The sequence below is a fragment of the Salvelinus fontinalis genome, chromosome 12, assembly GCF_029448725.1.
Source record: "Salvelinus fontinalis isolate EN_2023a chromosome 12, ASM2944872v1, whole genome shotgun sequence".
NCBI classification, from domain to species: domain Eukaryota; kingdom Metazoa; phylum Chordata; class Actinopteri; order Salmoniformes; family Salmonidae; genus Salvelinus; species Salvelinus fontinalis.
The window spans coordinates 2,733,564-2,751,224 of record NC_074676.1 but is presented as its reverse complement, the minus strand read 5'-3'; the positions used below and the strand labels follow the sequence as shown (position 1 = coordinate 2,751,224).

Below are 17,661 nucleotides of genomic sequence, written 5' to 3'. Positions count from 1 at the left end.
ACATCCGTTACATAATGACAATACTGTATTTGCCTCTGTCTATAGTTTCTCTTAATTTTTATTTATTTATTTATTTCACCTTTATTTAACCAGGTAGGCAAATTGAGAACACGTTCTCATTTACAATTGCGACCTGGCCAAGATAAAGCAAAGCAGTTCGACACATACCACAACACAGAGTTACATATGGAGTAAAACAAACATACAGTCAATAATACAGTAGAAAAAGTAAGTATATACAATGTGAGCAAATGAGGTGATATAAGGGAGGTAAAGGCCAAAAAAAGGCCATGTTGGCGAAGTAAATACAATATAGCAAGTTAAACACTGGAATGGTAGATCTGCAGTGGAAGAATGTAAAGATAGAAATAATGGGGTGCAAAGGAGCAAAATAAATAAATAAATACAGTAGGGGGAGAGGTAGTTGTTGGCTAAATTATAGATTGGCTATGTACATGTGCAGTAATCTGTGAGCTGCTCTGACAGCTGGTGCTTAAAGCTAGTGAGGGAGATAAGTGTTTCCAGTTTCAGAGATTTTTGTAGTTCATTCCAGTCATTGGCAGCAGAGAACTGGAAGGAGAGGCGCCAAATAAATAATTGGTTTTGAGGGTGACCAGAGAGATATACCTGCTGGAGCGCGTGCTACAGGTGGGTGCTGCTATGGTGACCAGCGAGCTGAGATAAGGGGGGCCTTTACCTAGCAGGGTCTTGTAGATGACCTGGAGCCAGTGGGTTTGGCGACGAGTATGAAGCGAGGGCCAGCCAACGAGAGCGTACAGGTCGCAGTGGTGGGTAGTATATGGGGCTTTGGTGACAAAACGGATGGCACTGTGATAGACTGCATCCAATTTATTGAGTAGGGTATTGGAGGCTATTTTGTAAATGACATCGCCGAAGTCGAGGATCGGTAGGATGATCAGTTTTACAAGGGTATGTTTGGCAGCATGAGTGAAGGATGCTTTGTTGCGAAATAGGAAGCCAATTCTAGATTTAACATTGGATTGGAGATGTTTGATGTGAGTCTGGAAGGAGAGTTTACAGTAACCTGGGTATTTGTAGTTGTCCACATATTCTAAGTCAGAACCATCCAGAGTAGTGATGTTGGACGGGCGGGCAGGTGCAGGCAGCGATCGGTTGAAGAGCATGCATTTAGTTTTACTTGTATATAAGAGCAATTGGAGGCCATGGAAGGAGAGTTGTATGGCATTGAAGCTCGTCTGGAGGGTTGTCAACACAGTGTCCAAAGAAGGGCCAGAAGTATACAGAATGGTGTCGTCTGCGTAGAGGTGGATCAGAGACTCACCAGCAGCAAGATCGACATCATTGATGTATACAGAGAAGAGAGTCGTTCCAAGAACTGAACCCTTACACTGTTATTCAACATAGATAATATAAGAACATTCCTGTGAGTTTCAATAACAAAGGATTAATTGTATTCTCCTTGTTATGACCAATCATCTGTTTCTGGGAAATAACGGACGTGCACATTAAGCCAATGGACGTTTGATTAACAAACCAAACCAGGCTCTTTTAGTACCGTCATGAACCCACCAATAACGATTAGAGGTTAACTTTACTGACGTTTTTATCCACCAATAGATGACCGGTTTTGGAAGTATTCCTTCCCACCCCTTCAATGAATGTAAGAGAGTTACTTGATGGCGACAGGTTTGGTAAAATAACAGATTTCTAAGAAACAAAAGTCGAACTAATCTTGAGAAATAAGCAGTGTAATTTTCTTTATTCAGCGCGTATAGTTTGGTGGAGTGGAACAGTTGTCATTCGACCGTTCGATGTCGATTGACAATTTATTCTAGACAGATTTTGTTCATTGTTATGTTTGTTATTTTGGTTGTAACATTAGCTTGCTAGGCTATCAGCTTGCTAGCTATTCATTAATATAGTGACAAAGACAGCCTGCTTTCAAAGTAGTAAAACAATGTTTCGGGAAAAAACTTCGGACTGAATGTACATTTTCGGTTCATTCATTTGACAATCTCGAACACTGGGGCGCAAGCGGCGTCGTGTCTGAACTTGTTGACATTATTTTGTTTACAAGTGAGCTTGGTTATTTTGTAGCTGTGACAAGAAAGTATATTCCCTTGTGACAGCACTCAACACAATAACATATTGCATTATAGAAAAAAGTAATTGGACAGTTGGCTATAGGCTATGTCAACTTTTCACATTTCTAAGAGTAATAAGTGCCATTCTATGTTTTAGCTAGTTTTCCAAGAATCAAAATGTCAATAAATAAATTGCGCAAGATTAGTTATCGGATATCTAGAAAGCCATTCATTTTCTAACATTAGATATAATTGTAACTTTACAATTTAAGTTTCTACGATAACCTAAAAAAATGGCTACATTTCATTTGGCCACAGCTACGAAGCAGAAAGCTTGTTATTGTCTTCAGCCGATCCTTTTTAATGTAGCCTACATTGCTCAGACTAGGTGGCATGACACGTTGATATTTCTCAATTCGCCTTTATCTATGAAATTATATTGATTTTTTCTCGATATTTTGTGAATTTTTGTATGATCATAACAGCGTTATTGACTAGTGCTTGTTACGCAGTTATGAATGAATGAGCTCTGGTGCGCATGCGCGAAGTTCCCAAAGTTTATAAACAAGGGCTGCACTCATATGGTCACATGACTGTTCTTTATCTAGTCCACACAGACAAAGGACTTTGTTATATGGAGGCTTTTTATCCCCTATGTAATGACCTGCAGATTTGATTTAATTTATTATGGCCATAATGTGATATTGCCACAGGAAATGGGGATTCGTGATTGTAGAATAATGAGAATCTATGCTTTTTTAACCAGTGCCTTTTATTTTATTACTCACCTATTAATATTCAATGGAAACATAAATTACCTAGGCCTAGCGTTTAACCAAATAATTCAAACCATATTATTTCATAATTTTGTATGTTTTATATATACCTGTTGTGGGCAGATTCTGAAATTGTAATTTATCGTTGTCTCCAGTGGCTGTCTACAGACTTGCCAGCTGACATGGCGTAATATGTTATGGGAAGTTAATAAGACTGAACAAGTTGAGGAAAACAAGATGGATGCAAATAGAATAGAAGACTCCTTTGATCTTCTGAAATGCAATGAGGTTCTGTCCTCATCACCTGGCTGCCCCCCTACTCCCATGGAGTATGGTAAATATCTGCTATTATGTAATTGGTCTACATAACACACACACACACACACACACAGTATACAGGTATAAGACTGCAATGTAAAGTGTTACCATAAAGGACAGGAGTTTTCTATTTAATTATATTCTGAACACTTATAAGCACAAACCCGATCAACCTCACTCCCCTCCCGCTCCAGATGACCTGCCAGAGCTGCAGGAGGTAGAGGAGAACCAGTCCTCTCTGGTGCTGTTCCATGTGGGAACTGGGGTGTCACATCAGGAGTGTATAGCTGGTTACCCTCACACCAATTGGCTGACTGAGCTGGCTAACATCGCCACCGGCCCTCAGAGCCCCCTACTGCAGGAGCCTCCTCCCATCAAGAGGTACCTGTTGTGTTTAGGGGTTGACAACGCATATGCACACTCATTTACTGTAGCATACACACATGTGGTACACAATACACATGCATGTCACACAAAGGCACGTGGTACACACAGACAGACACACAGACAGAGCCACACATCAACAAAGCATTAGGTTGATGTTTGATATGTTGAATTTGATATGTATATCAGTATTTCTCCTTATCAGGTCGTCTCATGGACAGGCAAAGTGATGGTGTTAGATTGTTAATGTATTGATAATTAATATGTATTTCTCTTTATTCCTCTCATCAGGTCGTCTCCTATGCACATCGTTGCCACCAGTCGTAGTTTACATTCTTACGCCCGACCTCCCCTGGCCAGCAGTGCACCCAGCCCCTCTAGGGGTCACCTTAGGGAGCGCAGCAGACGTGTCAGAGTACGACCTTTCACCATTTACCTTTCAGTCCAACCATTTCCTGTGTGTGGACCCTATCACCCTCTTCACTCCTATACTGAATGAATGAATAAAATGTTTTTGTACGTGTCACGTCACCTAGACTATCTACTACAAGATTATGTATGACCATTAGTGTTCATTGTGGTCAATTCCATTTTAGTTTAGTCAATTCAGGAAGTAAACTGAAATCCCTCGCTGAAATTCAAATTTTCTCTGGATTGGAAATTAATTGAGGAATTTCCTTAATGAACTGAATTGAAGTGGCATTGGCCAACCCTGATTGGCATGCTTCATTCAGGGCAATGCAACTGTTCTATAACTTTGCGACAACAACTGCAATGTATGACATGTGCTATTCAACTGTTTTGTAATATGTTTCTCTTTGTTTGAACGTCCCCCATTCAGGCCAGCAGTGAGTCAGAGTCTGGTGTGTTCTCTATGTCATCCTTCTCTGATGATGAGGACATGGGTTGGTCTAACTCCTGGCCCTCAACTGCCTGGCACTGTTTCCTGAAAGGTATGAACGCACGCACGCACGCACGCAGGCGCGCGTGCACACACACACACACACACACACACACACACACACACACACACACATACACAGAGAGAAATGGATAAGTTTTTCCTAGAATTATGGCCTTGAGTGCGTTTACCTTTTACTTGTGGAAAAAGCCTAGCTAACACATTGATAACGAGTGGCTGTGCACTCTGGATTCAGGACTGTATCAGGCAACATATCACAGATCCTGTGGCATGGCATGGATGAAAGAGAACTACCTCCAGTTGATCAGTAGCAAGATTGAGGCTATGCTTATTGGGACACCCAAGCAGGTCATCAGTGCTGGAAACATCTGCCCTACAATCAATGGCTAGGCCATCCACCTGTCCACTGTCATCTCCAACCTAGGAGTCAAGTTTGATCCTTCTCTGTCCTTCGATGCCCACATAAAACAAGTATGTAAAACATAGTTATTCCATCTGTGCGGGTCATACCATTTCCCAGCCAGATACAGAGAAACTCATCCATGCCTTCATCTTCTCTCTGATCGACTACGGCAATGTGCTGTTTGGGGGCCTCCCAGCAATCACTACAGAGGCTCCAACTAATCCAGAACAGTGCTGCCAGGGTCCTAACCAAGAGCAAGAAGTCCGACCACATTACAACGATCCTGGCCCAACTCCACTAGCTACCGGTCAACAACAGGATGGATTTCAAAGTCATCATGCTTATATTTAAATCCTTGAATGGATTGAGCCCGGCCGACATCAGCGAGCTCATCTCAATCAGCGAGCCACTACGCACTCTCCGCTCCAGCCACTCCCTACTGTTTCAAGTCCACAAGACACGTCTCCGAACTATGGGGGACCGAGCCTTCTGCTCCCTTGCCCCTCGCCTATGGAATGCTCTCCCTGACCATCTGAGAGCCGCTCCATCACTCAGAACATTTAAAACGGGCCTTATTAAAAACGACTTCTCTAGACACAGTCTTTTTCATTGTCCTAATCCCAAACTAAAATGTATTTAGCAACTAGCCTACTATTGCTATTTTACCTGCCTTGTTTCTAAATGTATGTTGTTTTTGTTGTATATCACTTATTTTTTTCCTCAGTAGAGCTTTGAGATAACTCTGTAATGAAAAGTGTTATATTAAATATATTCTTTTTTTAAGCCTGTGTTTACTCTGTTGTTTAAATGTACCTGTTTCCTCTGTGTGTTGCTAACTTAATCCAGAGTGAACATAAATTTATAGGGAAATATCAGCCTCTGGTGTTTAGACAGCAGTATGACAGGCCAATACTGTTTGTACTTCTTTGTAAGTAAGGATGTATCAATAAGAAGCATCAAAAGTCAAGTCTCAAGGCAAGAAGAAATATCTGTCTCTCTCTCTTACTCTATTTGACTAAATGTTTTGCTGTTATCCTCCTATTCAGGCACCCGGCTGCGGTTCCACAGGGGTTCTAACAAGGAGTGGCAAGAGGCTGAGGACCTGGGAGACTCTGATGACGAGTCAGATGATGATGAGAGAATAATGCCGTCCACCGCCCGAAAGGTAGCAATATGTTTTACAGCGAAAAAAGAAAAAGAAGACCAGCTAGTCCCTCCTTGTTTGTTTGTTTTCTTCCATTTGATGCCTTATGAACATGCCCTTGCTAATCGCCAGATCTGATATGATTGGCTAGTCTCCCTCTCACATTTTTCTCTCTGGATGTTGATTGATTTACAGAGCTACGGTTCGGAAGGTCTGAAGCTAGTGGCCCACGAGGAGAACGTGTCGTACGGCCAGGCTGTCCTCAAACTCACCTTTGACCCCGGCTCGCCAGAAGATGGCCTCTTAACGGCAGAGTGCAGATTTGATCACCCCTTCTTTGTGAAAAACAAAGGTAAACGAACGAAATGTCTTTGAATTGTTAACAAGATAACTGAATCAGTTAAGGGAACAGGGCGAACTGGAACTGCGTGCAAATGATAAATGCAGGCGCTATTAGTCTGAAGTTCGGAAGTTCTAGCTATCATCAGATTGATTAAGCAAATGTTCAGCTCTTGATGTTCCATGGAAGCGGATAGGCCTATTGGTAGGATAATCTTTGAGACTGTATGGTGATAGGGCCTTATAGTACAGGCCAGATTTACATCTTGGACAGGTTCACATATTTTTTGTGTATTAAAAAAAAAAAAAAAATGTTTACAACTCCATGTCTCTTCCTGTCGCAGGCTGGTCCTCGTTCTATCCCAGCCTGACGGTGGTGCAGCACGGTATCCCCTGCTATGAGATGCAGGTGGGGGACCTATGTCTTCCTCCAGGCCACAGAGACTCCATAAACTGTGACGACTCTGTTGTCTTCGACACCTTCAGGAGGTACAGAATAATACCAATGTTAAACAAAAATGTCTGCACACTGGTATATGCTGCCGAGGGCTTAGTTTATTCAGACAATATCAATGCCTCAGTATGACAGAGTAGATAAGATTTTGGTGAAATGATATAAATTGTGTTAATCTCCCCACTCTCTTTATATCTCTCTCCAGTTATGACTTCACCCCTCTGGACTCTTCAGCTGTCTATGTGCTGAGCAGCATGGCCAGGCAGCGTAGGACCTCCCAGTCCAGCAGTGGCGCTATCTCCCCTGACCCAGAGAAACTCTCCAGTTCCTCCCACCCCTCCTCCACCAGCAAATCAAACAGGAGCAATACCTCAGGGATGGCCCCTGGCGGGGCCACGCCCACCAAATGCAAGCGGCCAATGAACGCCTTCATGCTCTTCGCTAAGAAGTACAGGTTGGAGTACACACAGATGTACCCTGGGAAGGATAACAGGTGGGTAGGCAGACCAAACGTGTGTGTGTCCATGCGGGTAAAACCTAATTGTCTGGGGTGGATGGTCAGTAGTACATCCGTCCTGTTCTGACAAATTGTTTACAAAATGGAAGGATCTCTCTGTTAGGAACGTCTCTGAGTAGACTATTGCTTTAGACAAGTGCCACAGGTAGGATTACAGTAGCAGAGAAAAGAGTGTTGTCTCTCACAGTAATGAATAAAGTTCCACACACATGAGTGACTAAATGAATTACGGTATAAATTATAGTATGTCCTTGTGTCCCTATACAGAGCCATCAGTGTGATCCTGGGTGATAAGTGGAAGAAGATGAAGAACGAGGAGAGGAGGATGTACACCATGGAGGCCAAGGCTCTGGCTGACGAGCAGAAGAGACTCAACCCTGACTGCTGGAAACGCAAGAGAACCAACTCAGTAAGTTGATCACAGTGACCACGTTTACATGCAGACCAATATTGCCTTATTTTTCAGGATACTCAAGTATTCCGTTTTCGAGTTGACACACAAGCATCATATCCCGTTTACAATAACCCGAAAAGCTTTTATCCTGGCTGTGGGAAAGCCGGATAAGATGCCTGGGATATGCTGATCTTAGACTGGATACTGTGGCATGTAAACATCTTATCCCATTTACTGTTGTTTTTTGCGGTCTGTGTAGGCTCAATTTCACATATCATGGGTGTTGGGTGATGATGTTTTCATCTGATTGTCAAACAAATCACTTCAAAAAGTAGGCTACCTTCGCAGTTCGATACACCATAATTCCATAATAACACATTTTGCTGATACTCCGTACTGGACCGTATAGCCTACTGGCTACTTTCACCCCTAATTTCGACAACTTTCTGCTTATAATTTATGACATTTGGTAGACCATTTGTTTGTCTACTACAGTATAGTTAGATACATGCAGCTTCTCTTCTGTCATAACTTGTTACCCAAGAAGACTAAATAAAGTAGTGCTCACCAGAATAATGTCTTACATAGATAGAATGAATGTGTTAGTAACCTAATTAATACCGGTAAAGTTGTCTATTTCGTTTAGGTACCGGGGAGAAAACGCAAAGACTCCAAAACAGTGGAATGATTGATTCTGTGCAAAATGTACAAATGCAATCAGTTTGACCGGTTTTAAGGAGATGAAAAACTGTGAAAACGTTCGTTCTGGGAACATATTTTATGTTGTTGAAATACTGTCTGCTTGCATAACAGTGTCAAAGATAACATTAGACGCACATTTACATTTTCTGAGATGCTGAAAGAAAGAAATCATATTTCTCCACTCCTCTTCTCAAGACAAAATTAACATTTGTTGTATCATTTTACTGCAAGAAATGCATAATTCTGTAGGAGTTACGAGCTACTATCCGGAATACGGTGCGCATGTAAACGTGGTCACTTATCATAAAGAACTCAGTAAGGTGTAATAGGCATGACACTGATCTGCTCTTATTTCGAAGGCCCAATTTCTGTCCTGGACATAAGGTCCTGAGCGAGATTCAAACCCTCTGGTTTAAATCAACACGGTAAGGACTGTTATTATATGCAGCATCATAAAGTTCCAACTGAAATCATCCAGGTATATAGTTTACCAGGCAACTGCGCCAAATCCAGGGCTTAGCCAAAACAAGTAGTGATAATGTCAGGTCACAGATTTATAAAACCTATAGGGCACACTGCCACAAATGTCACAGCAGCCTATCAATGGAAAGATAGGAGGTGCACATTCTAGGTATTATAACGCTGTGTGTAAGTTCTGAGCATGCTTTAAAGGCTCAGTACACTAAAAATTATGTTTCCCTGTGTTTTGTATAATATTAACAGCTGGTTAAACGAACATTGTGAAAGTGTTAAACAATGTGATCAGTGTTATTTCCTGATAGTTTCTGTTTGAAAATACAATCTACATAGGATGTTCTAATCAGTAGGTGTGCATGGGCGGGAGTTTCGGCTTTCCATTGTGACATCACCATGCAGTAAATTGGTTAATAGACCAATTACAAAGACTTCCAAAACGCTCTGCCAATAACAGCTAGTTTTCAGTTTTCCCTTCCCCACTCAGACCTCTCCCAGACAGTCCTAGCAAAATTACTGCTTGAGAAATAGTTTTTTGCTAAGCTATTTTTGCCAATTTTAATGTAAATCTATTAGAGTAAGGTACTTAATTGTTACCCAGAAATTATTTGATATTGACATAAAAACGCCTGCATTGGGCCTTTACCCTCCACCTCTCTTTCTCTCTCCTCAGGGGTCCCAGCACCAATAGATGGCCTATGACCTTCAGACACTGGTGTGTGTGGCATGGCGAGGTCAGAGGTCAAAGGTGAACAGACCGACCAGGCGACCCCACTAGCCTCTCTAGCCTGGTCCCAGATCTGTTTGTGCTGTATAGCCAACTATGGTCGTTGGACCATAAGACAGCACAAACAGACCTGGAACCAGGCTACTCTCTCTCTCTGCTCACCTGTCAAATTGATGAGACATAACTGTGATGCTGAATACACTTGCTTTTATAACTAAGAGACCTTATAGATAGGCCTGCAAGACAAAACGACAACTATGAACTATATATTAAAAAGCAGGTAATCTAGTGTAACTAACCGTGCTGATATTTTCTTACATTTTAAAAGGACAAGAGATGCCTTGATATTTCTCTATAAAAAAAGGAAAGGCTCAGTTTTATTTCTTCAGGTAATTTCATATTTCGAAGCATGAAACCTTGAGATCAGGGTTGCAAAATTCCAGTAACTTTCCAAAGATTCAGCAGGTTTTCCAGAAATTCAGGTTGAAAGATTCCCAGAATCAGGAGGGTATAAGCAAGAAATCCAGAATCCTCCAACCAGGAATTCTGGAAAAGCTGAGAATTTTGGTACAGTTACTGGAAATTGAAAACACTACTTGAGACCCAGTGGTGCTAAGTTCGGTTAAGGAAGGAGGAGCAGTGATACAAAAGTTATATTTTTAATTGTAAAATAAATAAGGGGGATTTTAAATAGCTTTGGTGACACTTTATTTTAAGGGTCCATAATAAAGCATTTATAAGGCATTTACAAACCACTTGCTCATCATTTATTAATCATGCAGGAATGTCTACCAATGGCATATCCATCATTTTGTGAGAAATTACACTGGCCACTCAAAATATTTATAAAATATTCATAAAGTATAAATAGTGCTCACTTTAGGGACTGCAAAAATACTTGACAAATTATTAGTAAATGGTTTATAAATGTGGGCGTAATGATTAATAAATGGTGAACACACAATTTATAAATGCCTTATTAAATGGTTTCATACGGATCCTTAAAATTGTGTTTTTTCTCTTCTCAGCTGTAGTTCATATTGATTTATATTTGTACAACTCAATATATTGCACAGATTGATAAAGCCTTTCATGCATTGTATCATACAGTACATGACCAAAAGTATGTGGACACCTGCCCGTCGAACATCGCATTCCAAAATCATGGGCATTAATATGGAGTTGGTCCTCCTTTGCTGATATAACAGCCTCTACTCTTCTGGGAATGCTTTCCACTAGATGTTGGAACATTGCTGCAGGGCCAATTTTTGTTATTGAACCCTTATTTAACTACGCAAGTCAGCGGAGTCAATCACCACCTTCCGGAGACACCTGAAACCCCACCTCTTCAAGGAATACCTAGGATAGGATAAAGCAATCCTTCTGCCCCCCCCCCCCCCTTAAAAGATTTAGATGCACTATTGTAAAGTGGCTGTTCCACTGGATGTCATTAGGTGAATGCACCAATTTGTAAGTCGCTCTGGATAAGAGCGTCTGCTAAATGACTTAAATGTAAATGTAAATGTAAGAACAAATTCTTATTTACAATGACGGCCTACACCGGCCAAACCCGGACGAAGCTGGGCCAATTGTGTGCCTTGCCTAGTCTGGCATTATCTTGTTTTGATCTGAGTTTTTTGTTTAGTTTCTACAATTGACTTTGGGTCATTGAAAGCGCTATATAAGTCCCATGTATTATTATTATTACTCTCAGAAGGACCAACCAAAAGCGGCTGTTGGAGACACAGGTAGAGTGGCGAATGAGCTGAGCCCCCTTAACTCCTTATAAGGAACCACTCTCCCGCCCTCTGGTCATTCTCAAGCATGCTTCTCCTCGCACTCTTGTGAGCAGTGAAATGCTGTGATACATCTCACTCATATCAGAGAGCCAGGGTTACGAAAGTAACCGTAAGTTCTCTTTCAAATACTCATTTCAATGTATCACATACTCTATGGTGATATGGCCAACTCTCGTATCGCAAACATGCTCACCGAAGCCAGGGTCGTCCCAACATCAGCAACCCTCAGAGGCTCCGAAGCTGAGGAAGTGCGCATGCAAGAAGGTGCAGAAACAAGCTGTTGGGAAAAGTTCATAACAAAGTGAAGGGGAAGCCCAAAACATGGTGCGCAAATCTCAGTTTAATGAGATGTGTCTCTTTCGAGGGTGGTAACCAAATGATTGAAAGCATTACACCCTTGCCTGAGCCTTCGTTCAATCCAAGTAGATGTGCAATGCGTGTACTGGACAACAACAGGAACGCCCTTCTGAGGAAGGTGACAGACGGAAAACCATAGGCTCCAAGGTGCGACAAAAATAAATTGTCGACCTGGACCAAGGATGGGGTTAGGTATAGGGTTAGCCTGAAAAACCCTAGGGCAGAATGCGGGTGTGAACAGTGGCTGGTAGAGCACTGTCCACACACTCACTCTAGGGACACCAAAGGCAGTAGTAAAGCAAAAGATTGAGGAATATTGCTTCTCAGCGGCTAGTAGCTGCTGTGAAAGAATCTTAAGCACAGTAGACATGTCCCAGGTTGAGTAACCTCATCCCTAGGCTATTGCGCACGGCGCAATATACGCCTGGGATATCAACGATTCAAAGTTGGCCTTAGTGGGAGTGACCATAGAATTCTATGGGAGTGACCTACTGAGTAATGTATTTGTCATCATTTCATTTTGGAGAATCACATGACTGTGAAGAGTGGGAAGGGTTAAAGGGAATGTGTTGTGGGTGACGATTGGTTGGTAGATTAAGCCGATTAAGCCAATGCCTATGCAATGGGAGTTTCTCCCGTTCTTTCTGTATTGGCTAACGAAGGCCAACAAGTTTGACACGTTGGTCCACCAGACCATTTGGGCATTTGTGCGAAAGTGTCTGGGAACGAGATTACAGGACGAGCTAAAGTCTTAGAGACTGGGCGTAAGGGACGTGTCTTCCCCCTATAAACAACACAACAGTTAGGATAAACTGTATTACTGTCAGGGCCTGGGCAGGCCGAGAAAGTGGCTAGAGGACCTTAACAATGAAGAAACCTTCTCTCTGTCCAAAAAAGTCCTGCAAGGAGCATAAGACCATGGACCAGGACGAAACGATCTGTTTAGTCATACCACTTCTGTAAAACAGAGAGCATGCCCTGCCCTGGAGGTTGGCCCTGTTTTTTAAGAGTCGAAGACCGGTATTCCTTTCCTTAAAATGTTTTTAATGTATTTTTTTAATATATCACCAGCTATGCCCCGAGAGAGTAGAGAATTTCTTTGTTTGCTAGGGTATAAACCCTGCATGCCAATAGCTGCCAGGACTGGTTGTGAGTAGGGTATAACTGCTGCCCCGAAAGTCACTGGCCATCGAGGGGCTCGAGGGTGAGGGGGAGGCCCTATTCCCTTGCTCTGTGTCGACGGAAAAGGGAGGGTAGGCAACATAGTTGGAAAAGCATACGGTATCCCTCTAGCTCTCCCGCCCCAAATGGCGTGGTCACCGTTTTTGGGATGGGGTCTCCCATGGCCCTTACAGGGTCTTCGCTTCTATCAGGGTGCAGCAAGTCAGTCCAGATAGACGTGGGCTCTCTCTAGACAGAGCAGGCAATGTATCTGAAGGAAGAAGTATTCAAAATCCTGTATTCATAATTATGCATTCATATTTCTGGGCAGTATGACAGCTATATGACTGGTATATCTTGTTCCTGCACCATGGAGGAGGGTTGTCAAGAGCGAAGATATATCCTCAGTCACTCGCTCCCGTAAGATGGGGAGGCAGCTAATAGCTAGCAATAATGACCCCAGTAGAATGCTATAGCCGCGAGGATAGTGGGGCTTTAGCTAGCTAGCGGGGCTTTAGCTAGCTAGCAGCTACCTTGTGGTGAAGGTATGCCGTAGCTAGCTTAGTGCTGGCTGAAGGGAACCGCGTGGGGGCAGAGTTAGCCGTCAGGTAGTGTGTTCCCTCCACCGAAGGAACCATGAGTATGAGACGGTCGGTCTAATTAACACAAAAGGAATGAACATAGGTTAAGCTAGCAATGCTACCGTGTTTGCAGATGGATATGCTAGTGAGGTTAGCTTGCCTCTCAGCGAGCTAGCTAAGTTAGCCTTGCAGCGTGGGCTAACCAAGTCTAAATAGCTAGCCGTTAAGCTAGCTACTAACGGAGACTGAGAAGTAGAAAAGCAATTGACACAAAGCAAAAACCTTTCGTTCAGTACTCAACCTCTCAACAGGGTCTGAAGAGCTACGTTCAGCAAAGATATCCTACACGGTTCGCTTCTGAGCAATTAAGCAGGAAAACAGGGCTCCAGTCATGCTGAGAGCTAGAGAGCAATAGCCATCACGAGGAAGATGAACGAGAATGACCATAGGGTTGGAGAGTGGCTCATTTGCCACTCTGTCTCCACAATCATATCGCCAGCAGCATACCACCCTGCATACCACTGCTGGCTTGCTTCTGAAGCTAAGCAGGGTTGGTCCTGGTCAGTCCCTGGATGGGAGACCAGATGCTGCTGGAAGTGGTGTTGGAGGGCCAGTAGGAGGCACTCTTTCCTCTGGTCTAAAAAATATCCCAATGCCCCAGGGCAGTGATTGGGGACACTGCCCTGTGTAGGGTGCCGTCTTTCGGATGGGACGTTAAACGGGTGTCCTGACTCTCTGAGGTCATTAAAGATCCCATGGCACTTATCGTAAGAGTAGGGGTGTTAACCCCGGTGTCCTGGCTAAATTCCCAATCTGGCCCTCAAACCATCATGGTCACTTAATAATCCCCAGTTTACAATTGGCTCATTCATCCCCCTCCTCTCCCCTGTAACTAATCCCCAGGTCGTTGCTGCAAATGAGAACGTGTTCTCAGTCAACTTACCTGGTAAAATAACGGTAAAATAAAATAAATAAAATAAAAATACGATTTCTATTGGTCCTTCCAAGAGTATTGGTGATCCTAGCGAATCCCCATATGTGATAAATCGAAATGAGTATTTGAAAGAGAACCCTTATGGTATTGTTCCATTGCAAAACATTTTGAAAGGTTTCCTTCCATGCTCTAATGAACATAACTCAGATACCCTGTTTCCTGATTCACACTGTAGGGTTGAACCAAACTATTATGGCTTGGATATTTTATTTTCACATTGTGCTTTCTAGCGTGGTTTCAGGAACTGTGATAGATGTATAACCAGGCCATCTCAGTACAGCTCGGCTAGGATTGGCTTAGCCCTATAGTGCGAATCAGGCATCTAGTTGCTAAACCAGCAGGTGATGTGCCGATGATGATGTATGTTTGTACACATGGATGTTTTGCACACTCAACCAAACAGCACTTCAGGCCCAAGCCTTCACTTGAAGTGTTTTAATTTCTTTTTGCACTTTATATACAGTACATATGTAATCGTATACAGTACAACCAATTAAATGTATGCTAGTGGAAGCTACTGGTAACTGCCAAAATAAAGGAAACATTTGAGTAAATGAGGGATACAAAGTATATTGAAAGCAGGTGCTTCCACACATATGTGGTTCCTGAGTTAATTAAGCAATTATAACATCACATCATGCTAAAGGTCATGTATAAAAATGCCCAGTTGCCCATTATTTTGAAAGAGGGGTCTCAAAGGAGCATAGGGCGTTTAAATTGTGTGTGTGTGTGTGTGTGTGTGTGTGTGTGTGTGTGTGTGTGTGTGTGTGTGTGTGTGTGTGTGTGTGTGTGTGTGTGTGTGTGTGTGTGTGTGTGTGTGTGTGTGTGTGTGTGTGTGTGTGTGTGTGTGTGTGTATTTGTATTTATTATTGATCCCCATGAGCTACTCTTCCTGGGGTCCAGCAAAATTAAGGCAGTTTATACCATTTTTAAAACATTACAATACATTCACAGATTTCACGACACACTGTGTGCCCTCAGGCCCCTACTCCACCACTTCCACATAACTACAGTACTAAATCCATGTGTATGTATAGTGCTTATGTTATTGCGTGTGTGTGTGTATGCGCCAATTTTTGTGTTGCATCACAGTCCCCGCTGTTCCATAAGGTGTTTTTTTAATCTGTTTTTTAACAATCTAATTTTACTGAGGTGAAGGCACCAATTTGTAAGTCGCTCTGGATAAGAGCGTCTGCTAAATGACTTAAATGTAAATGTAAATGTACTGCTGGCATGAGTTACTTGATGTGGAAAGGAGTTCCATGTAGTCATGGCTCTATGTAGTACTGTGTGCCTCCCATAGTCTGTTCTGGACTTGGGGACTGTGAAGAGACCTCTTGTGGCATGTCTTGTGGGGTATGCATGGGTATCCGAGGTGTGTGACAGTAGTTTAGACAGACAGCTCGGTGCATTCAACATGCCAATACCTCTCATAAATAAAGTAGTGATGAAGTCAATCTCTCCTCCACTTTCAGCCAGGAGAGATTGACATGCATATTATTAATATTAGCTCTCTGTGTACATCCAAGGGCCAGCCGTGCTGCCCTGTTCTGAGCCAATTGCAAATTTCCTAAGTCCTTTTTTGTGGCACCTAACCATACGACTGAACAGTAGTCAAGGTGTGACAAAACTAGGGCCTGTAGGACCTGCCTTGTTGATAGTGTTGTTAAGAAGGCAGAGCAGCACTTTATTAATGACAGACTTCTCTCCATCTTAGCTACTGTATCAATATGGTTTAACCATGACAGTTTACAATCTAGGGTTACTCCAAGCAGTTTAGTCATCTCAACTTGCTCAAGTTCCACATTATTTATTACATGATTTAGTTGAGGTTTAGGGTTTAGTGAGTTTTATTCCAAACACAATGCTTTTAGTTGTAGAAATATTTAGGGCTAACTTATTCCTTGCCACCCACTCTGAAACTAACTGCAGCCCTTTGTTGAGTGTTGCTGTCATTTCAGTCGCTGTAGTAGCTGACGTGTATAGTGTTGAGTCATCTGCATACATAGACACTCTGGCTTTACTCAAAGTCAGTGGCATGTCGTTAGTAAAAATTGAAAAAAGCAAGGGTCCTAAACAGCTACCTTGGGGAATTCCTGATTCTAACTGGATTATATTTGAGAGGCTTCCATTAAAGAACACCCTCTGTGTTCTGTTAGACAAGTAACTCTTTATCCACATTATAGCAGGGGGGTGTAAAGCCATAACACATACGTTTTTCCAGCAGCAGACTATGATTGATAATGTCAAAATCTGCACTGAAGTCTAACAAGACAGCCCCCACAATCATGTTAGATCTCAAACCAAGCTTCAGGGTAGTCGTCTGCAGGTAAACCAGTACCGGCCTGTAAAACAAAAAATAGGTTGTAAAAAGTTTGGTCCTGAATAACATGACGAAACATGGGTTTAAAATGTATTTATTTATTGGAGTTTTCTCCTCTCAGATATTAGATACCTTATTCTTTATGATTTATTTTTGGACTGCGATCTAGAAGCTTGATGTTGGTGTTTCCTTTATTTGGCAGTTACCTGTGTATAAAATGACATACGGTATATCTTCAAGAGATCTATCAGTTTTTACATTGACACAAACATGGCCAAACTGTATACAGTAGGTCTAGCCTGAGTGCCAGTCTGTTTTGTGCTCTATGGCATGACAATGAATGACAAGGAGTTGGCAGTACAGCATAAAAAGACTGGCACCCAGGCTAGTACAGGTCATGTGATGTTCTGCTTGCAGGTTGCCATGGCGTTGAATTTATACAGCTTTGTTGTTGATAATGTACAGGTCCACGCCCCACCAAACTCAAAATATCCTTGTACTATATTATAAATAAAAGTTTAAACTTGCAATCTTATTCACCTGTCCTATCTTTTGTTTTTGCACATGTCTTGAGCATTTAAGAGGTAGCCAGCTAAATGTAGGAAGGACAACAGTTTTCATGAATAATTTGTAAGATGATCTTAGCAAAGCTGAAGATTTCCCTCAGATCGCTCAGGTTTTCCTCCCGAGTGGTGCAGTGGTCTAAGGTACTGCATCACAGTGCTAACTGTGCCACTATAGATTCTGGGTTTGGGTCCAGGCTCTGTTGCAGCCGGCAGCGACCGGGAGACCCATGGAGCAGCGCACAATTGGCCCAGCATTGTCC

At 42.4% G+C, this 17,661-nt stretch overlaps 1 protein-coding gene across 3 annotated transcripts; it reads left to right on the top strand.

Moving 5' to 3' along the window:
* The first annotated feature begins 1,626 nt into the window (after nt 1-1,626).
* LOC129866622 (HMG box-containing protein 1-like) lies at nt 1,627-17,370 on the top strand. 3 transcript variants are annotated; one of them, XM_055939383.1, is made up of 12 exons: nt 1,627-1,673; nt 2,998-3,176; nt 3,355-3,541; nt 3,836-3,959; nt 4,386-4,497; nt 5,916-6,034; nt 6,209-6,365; nt 6,697-6,841; nt 7,012-7,299; nt 7,591-7,732; nt 8,779-8,844; nt 9,567-17,370. In XM_055939383.1, the coding sequence occupies exons 2-11, from the start codon at nt 3,035-3,037 to the stop codon at nt 8,800-8,802; spliced, it is 1,440 nt and encodes a 479-aa protein (XP_055795358.1). In that variant the 5' UTR covers nt 1,627-1,673; nt 2,998-3,034; the 3' UTR covers nt 8,803-8,844; nt 9,567-17,370. The 3 variants fall into 3 exon arrangements, with proteins under 3 accessions (XP_055795358.1, XP_055795357.1, XP_055795359.1); XM_055939382.1 differs by lacking the exon at nt 1,627-1,673 and having other exon boundaries at nt 1,680-3,176; XM_055939384.1 differs by lacking the exons at nt 1,627-1,673; nt 8,779-8,844 and having other exon boundaries at nt 1,680-3,176.
* The last annotated feature ends 291 nt before the right edge of the window (nt 17,371-17,661 follow it).

Excerpts from the sequence above, each read along its gene's own strand:
- LOC129866622 (XM_055939383.1), top strand. The coding sequence starts at position 3,035 with ATGTTATGGGAAGTTAATAAGACTGAACAAGTTGAGGAAAACAAGATG. Across the intron at positions 3,542-3,835 it reads GAGCCTCCTCCCATCAAGAG|GTCGTCTCCTATGCACATCG; the intron begins GTACCTGTTGTG and ends TCCTCTCATCAG. Across the intron at positions 6,842-7,011 it reads GTCTTCGACACCTTCAGGAG|TTATGACTTCACCCCTCTGG; the intron begins GTACAGAATAAT and ends ATCTCTCTCCAG.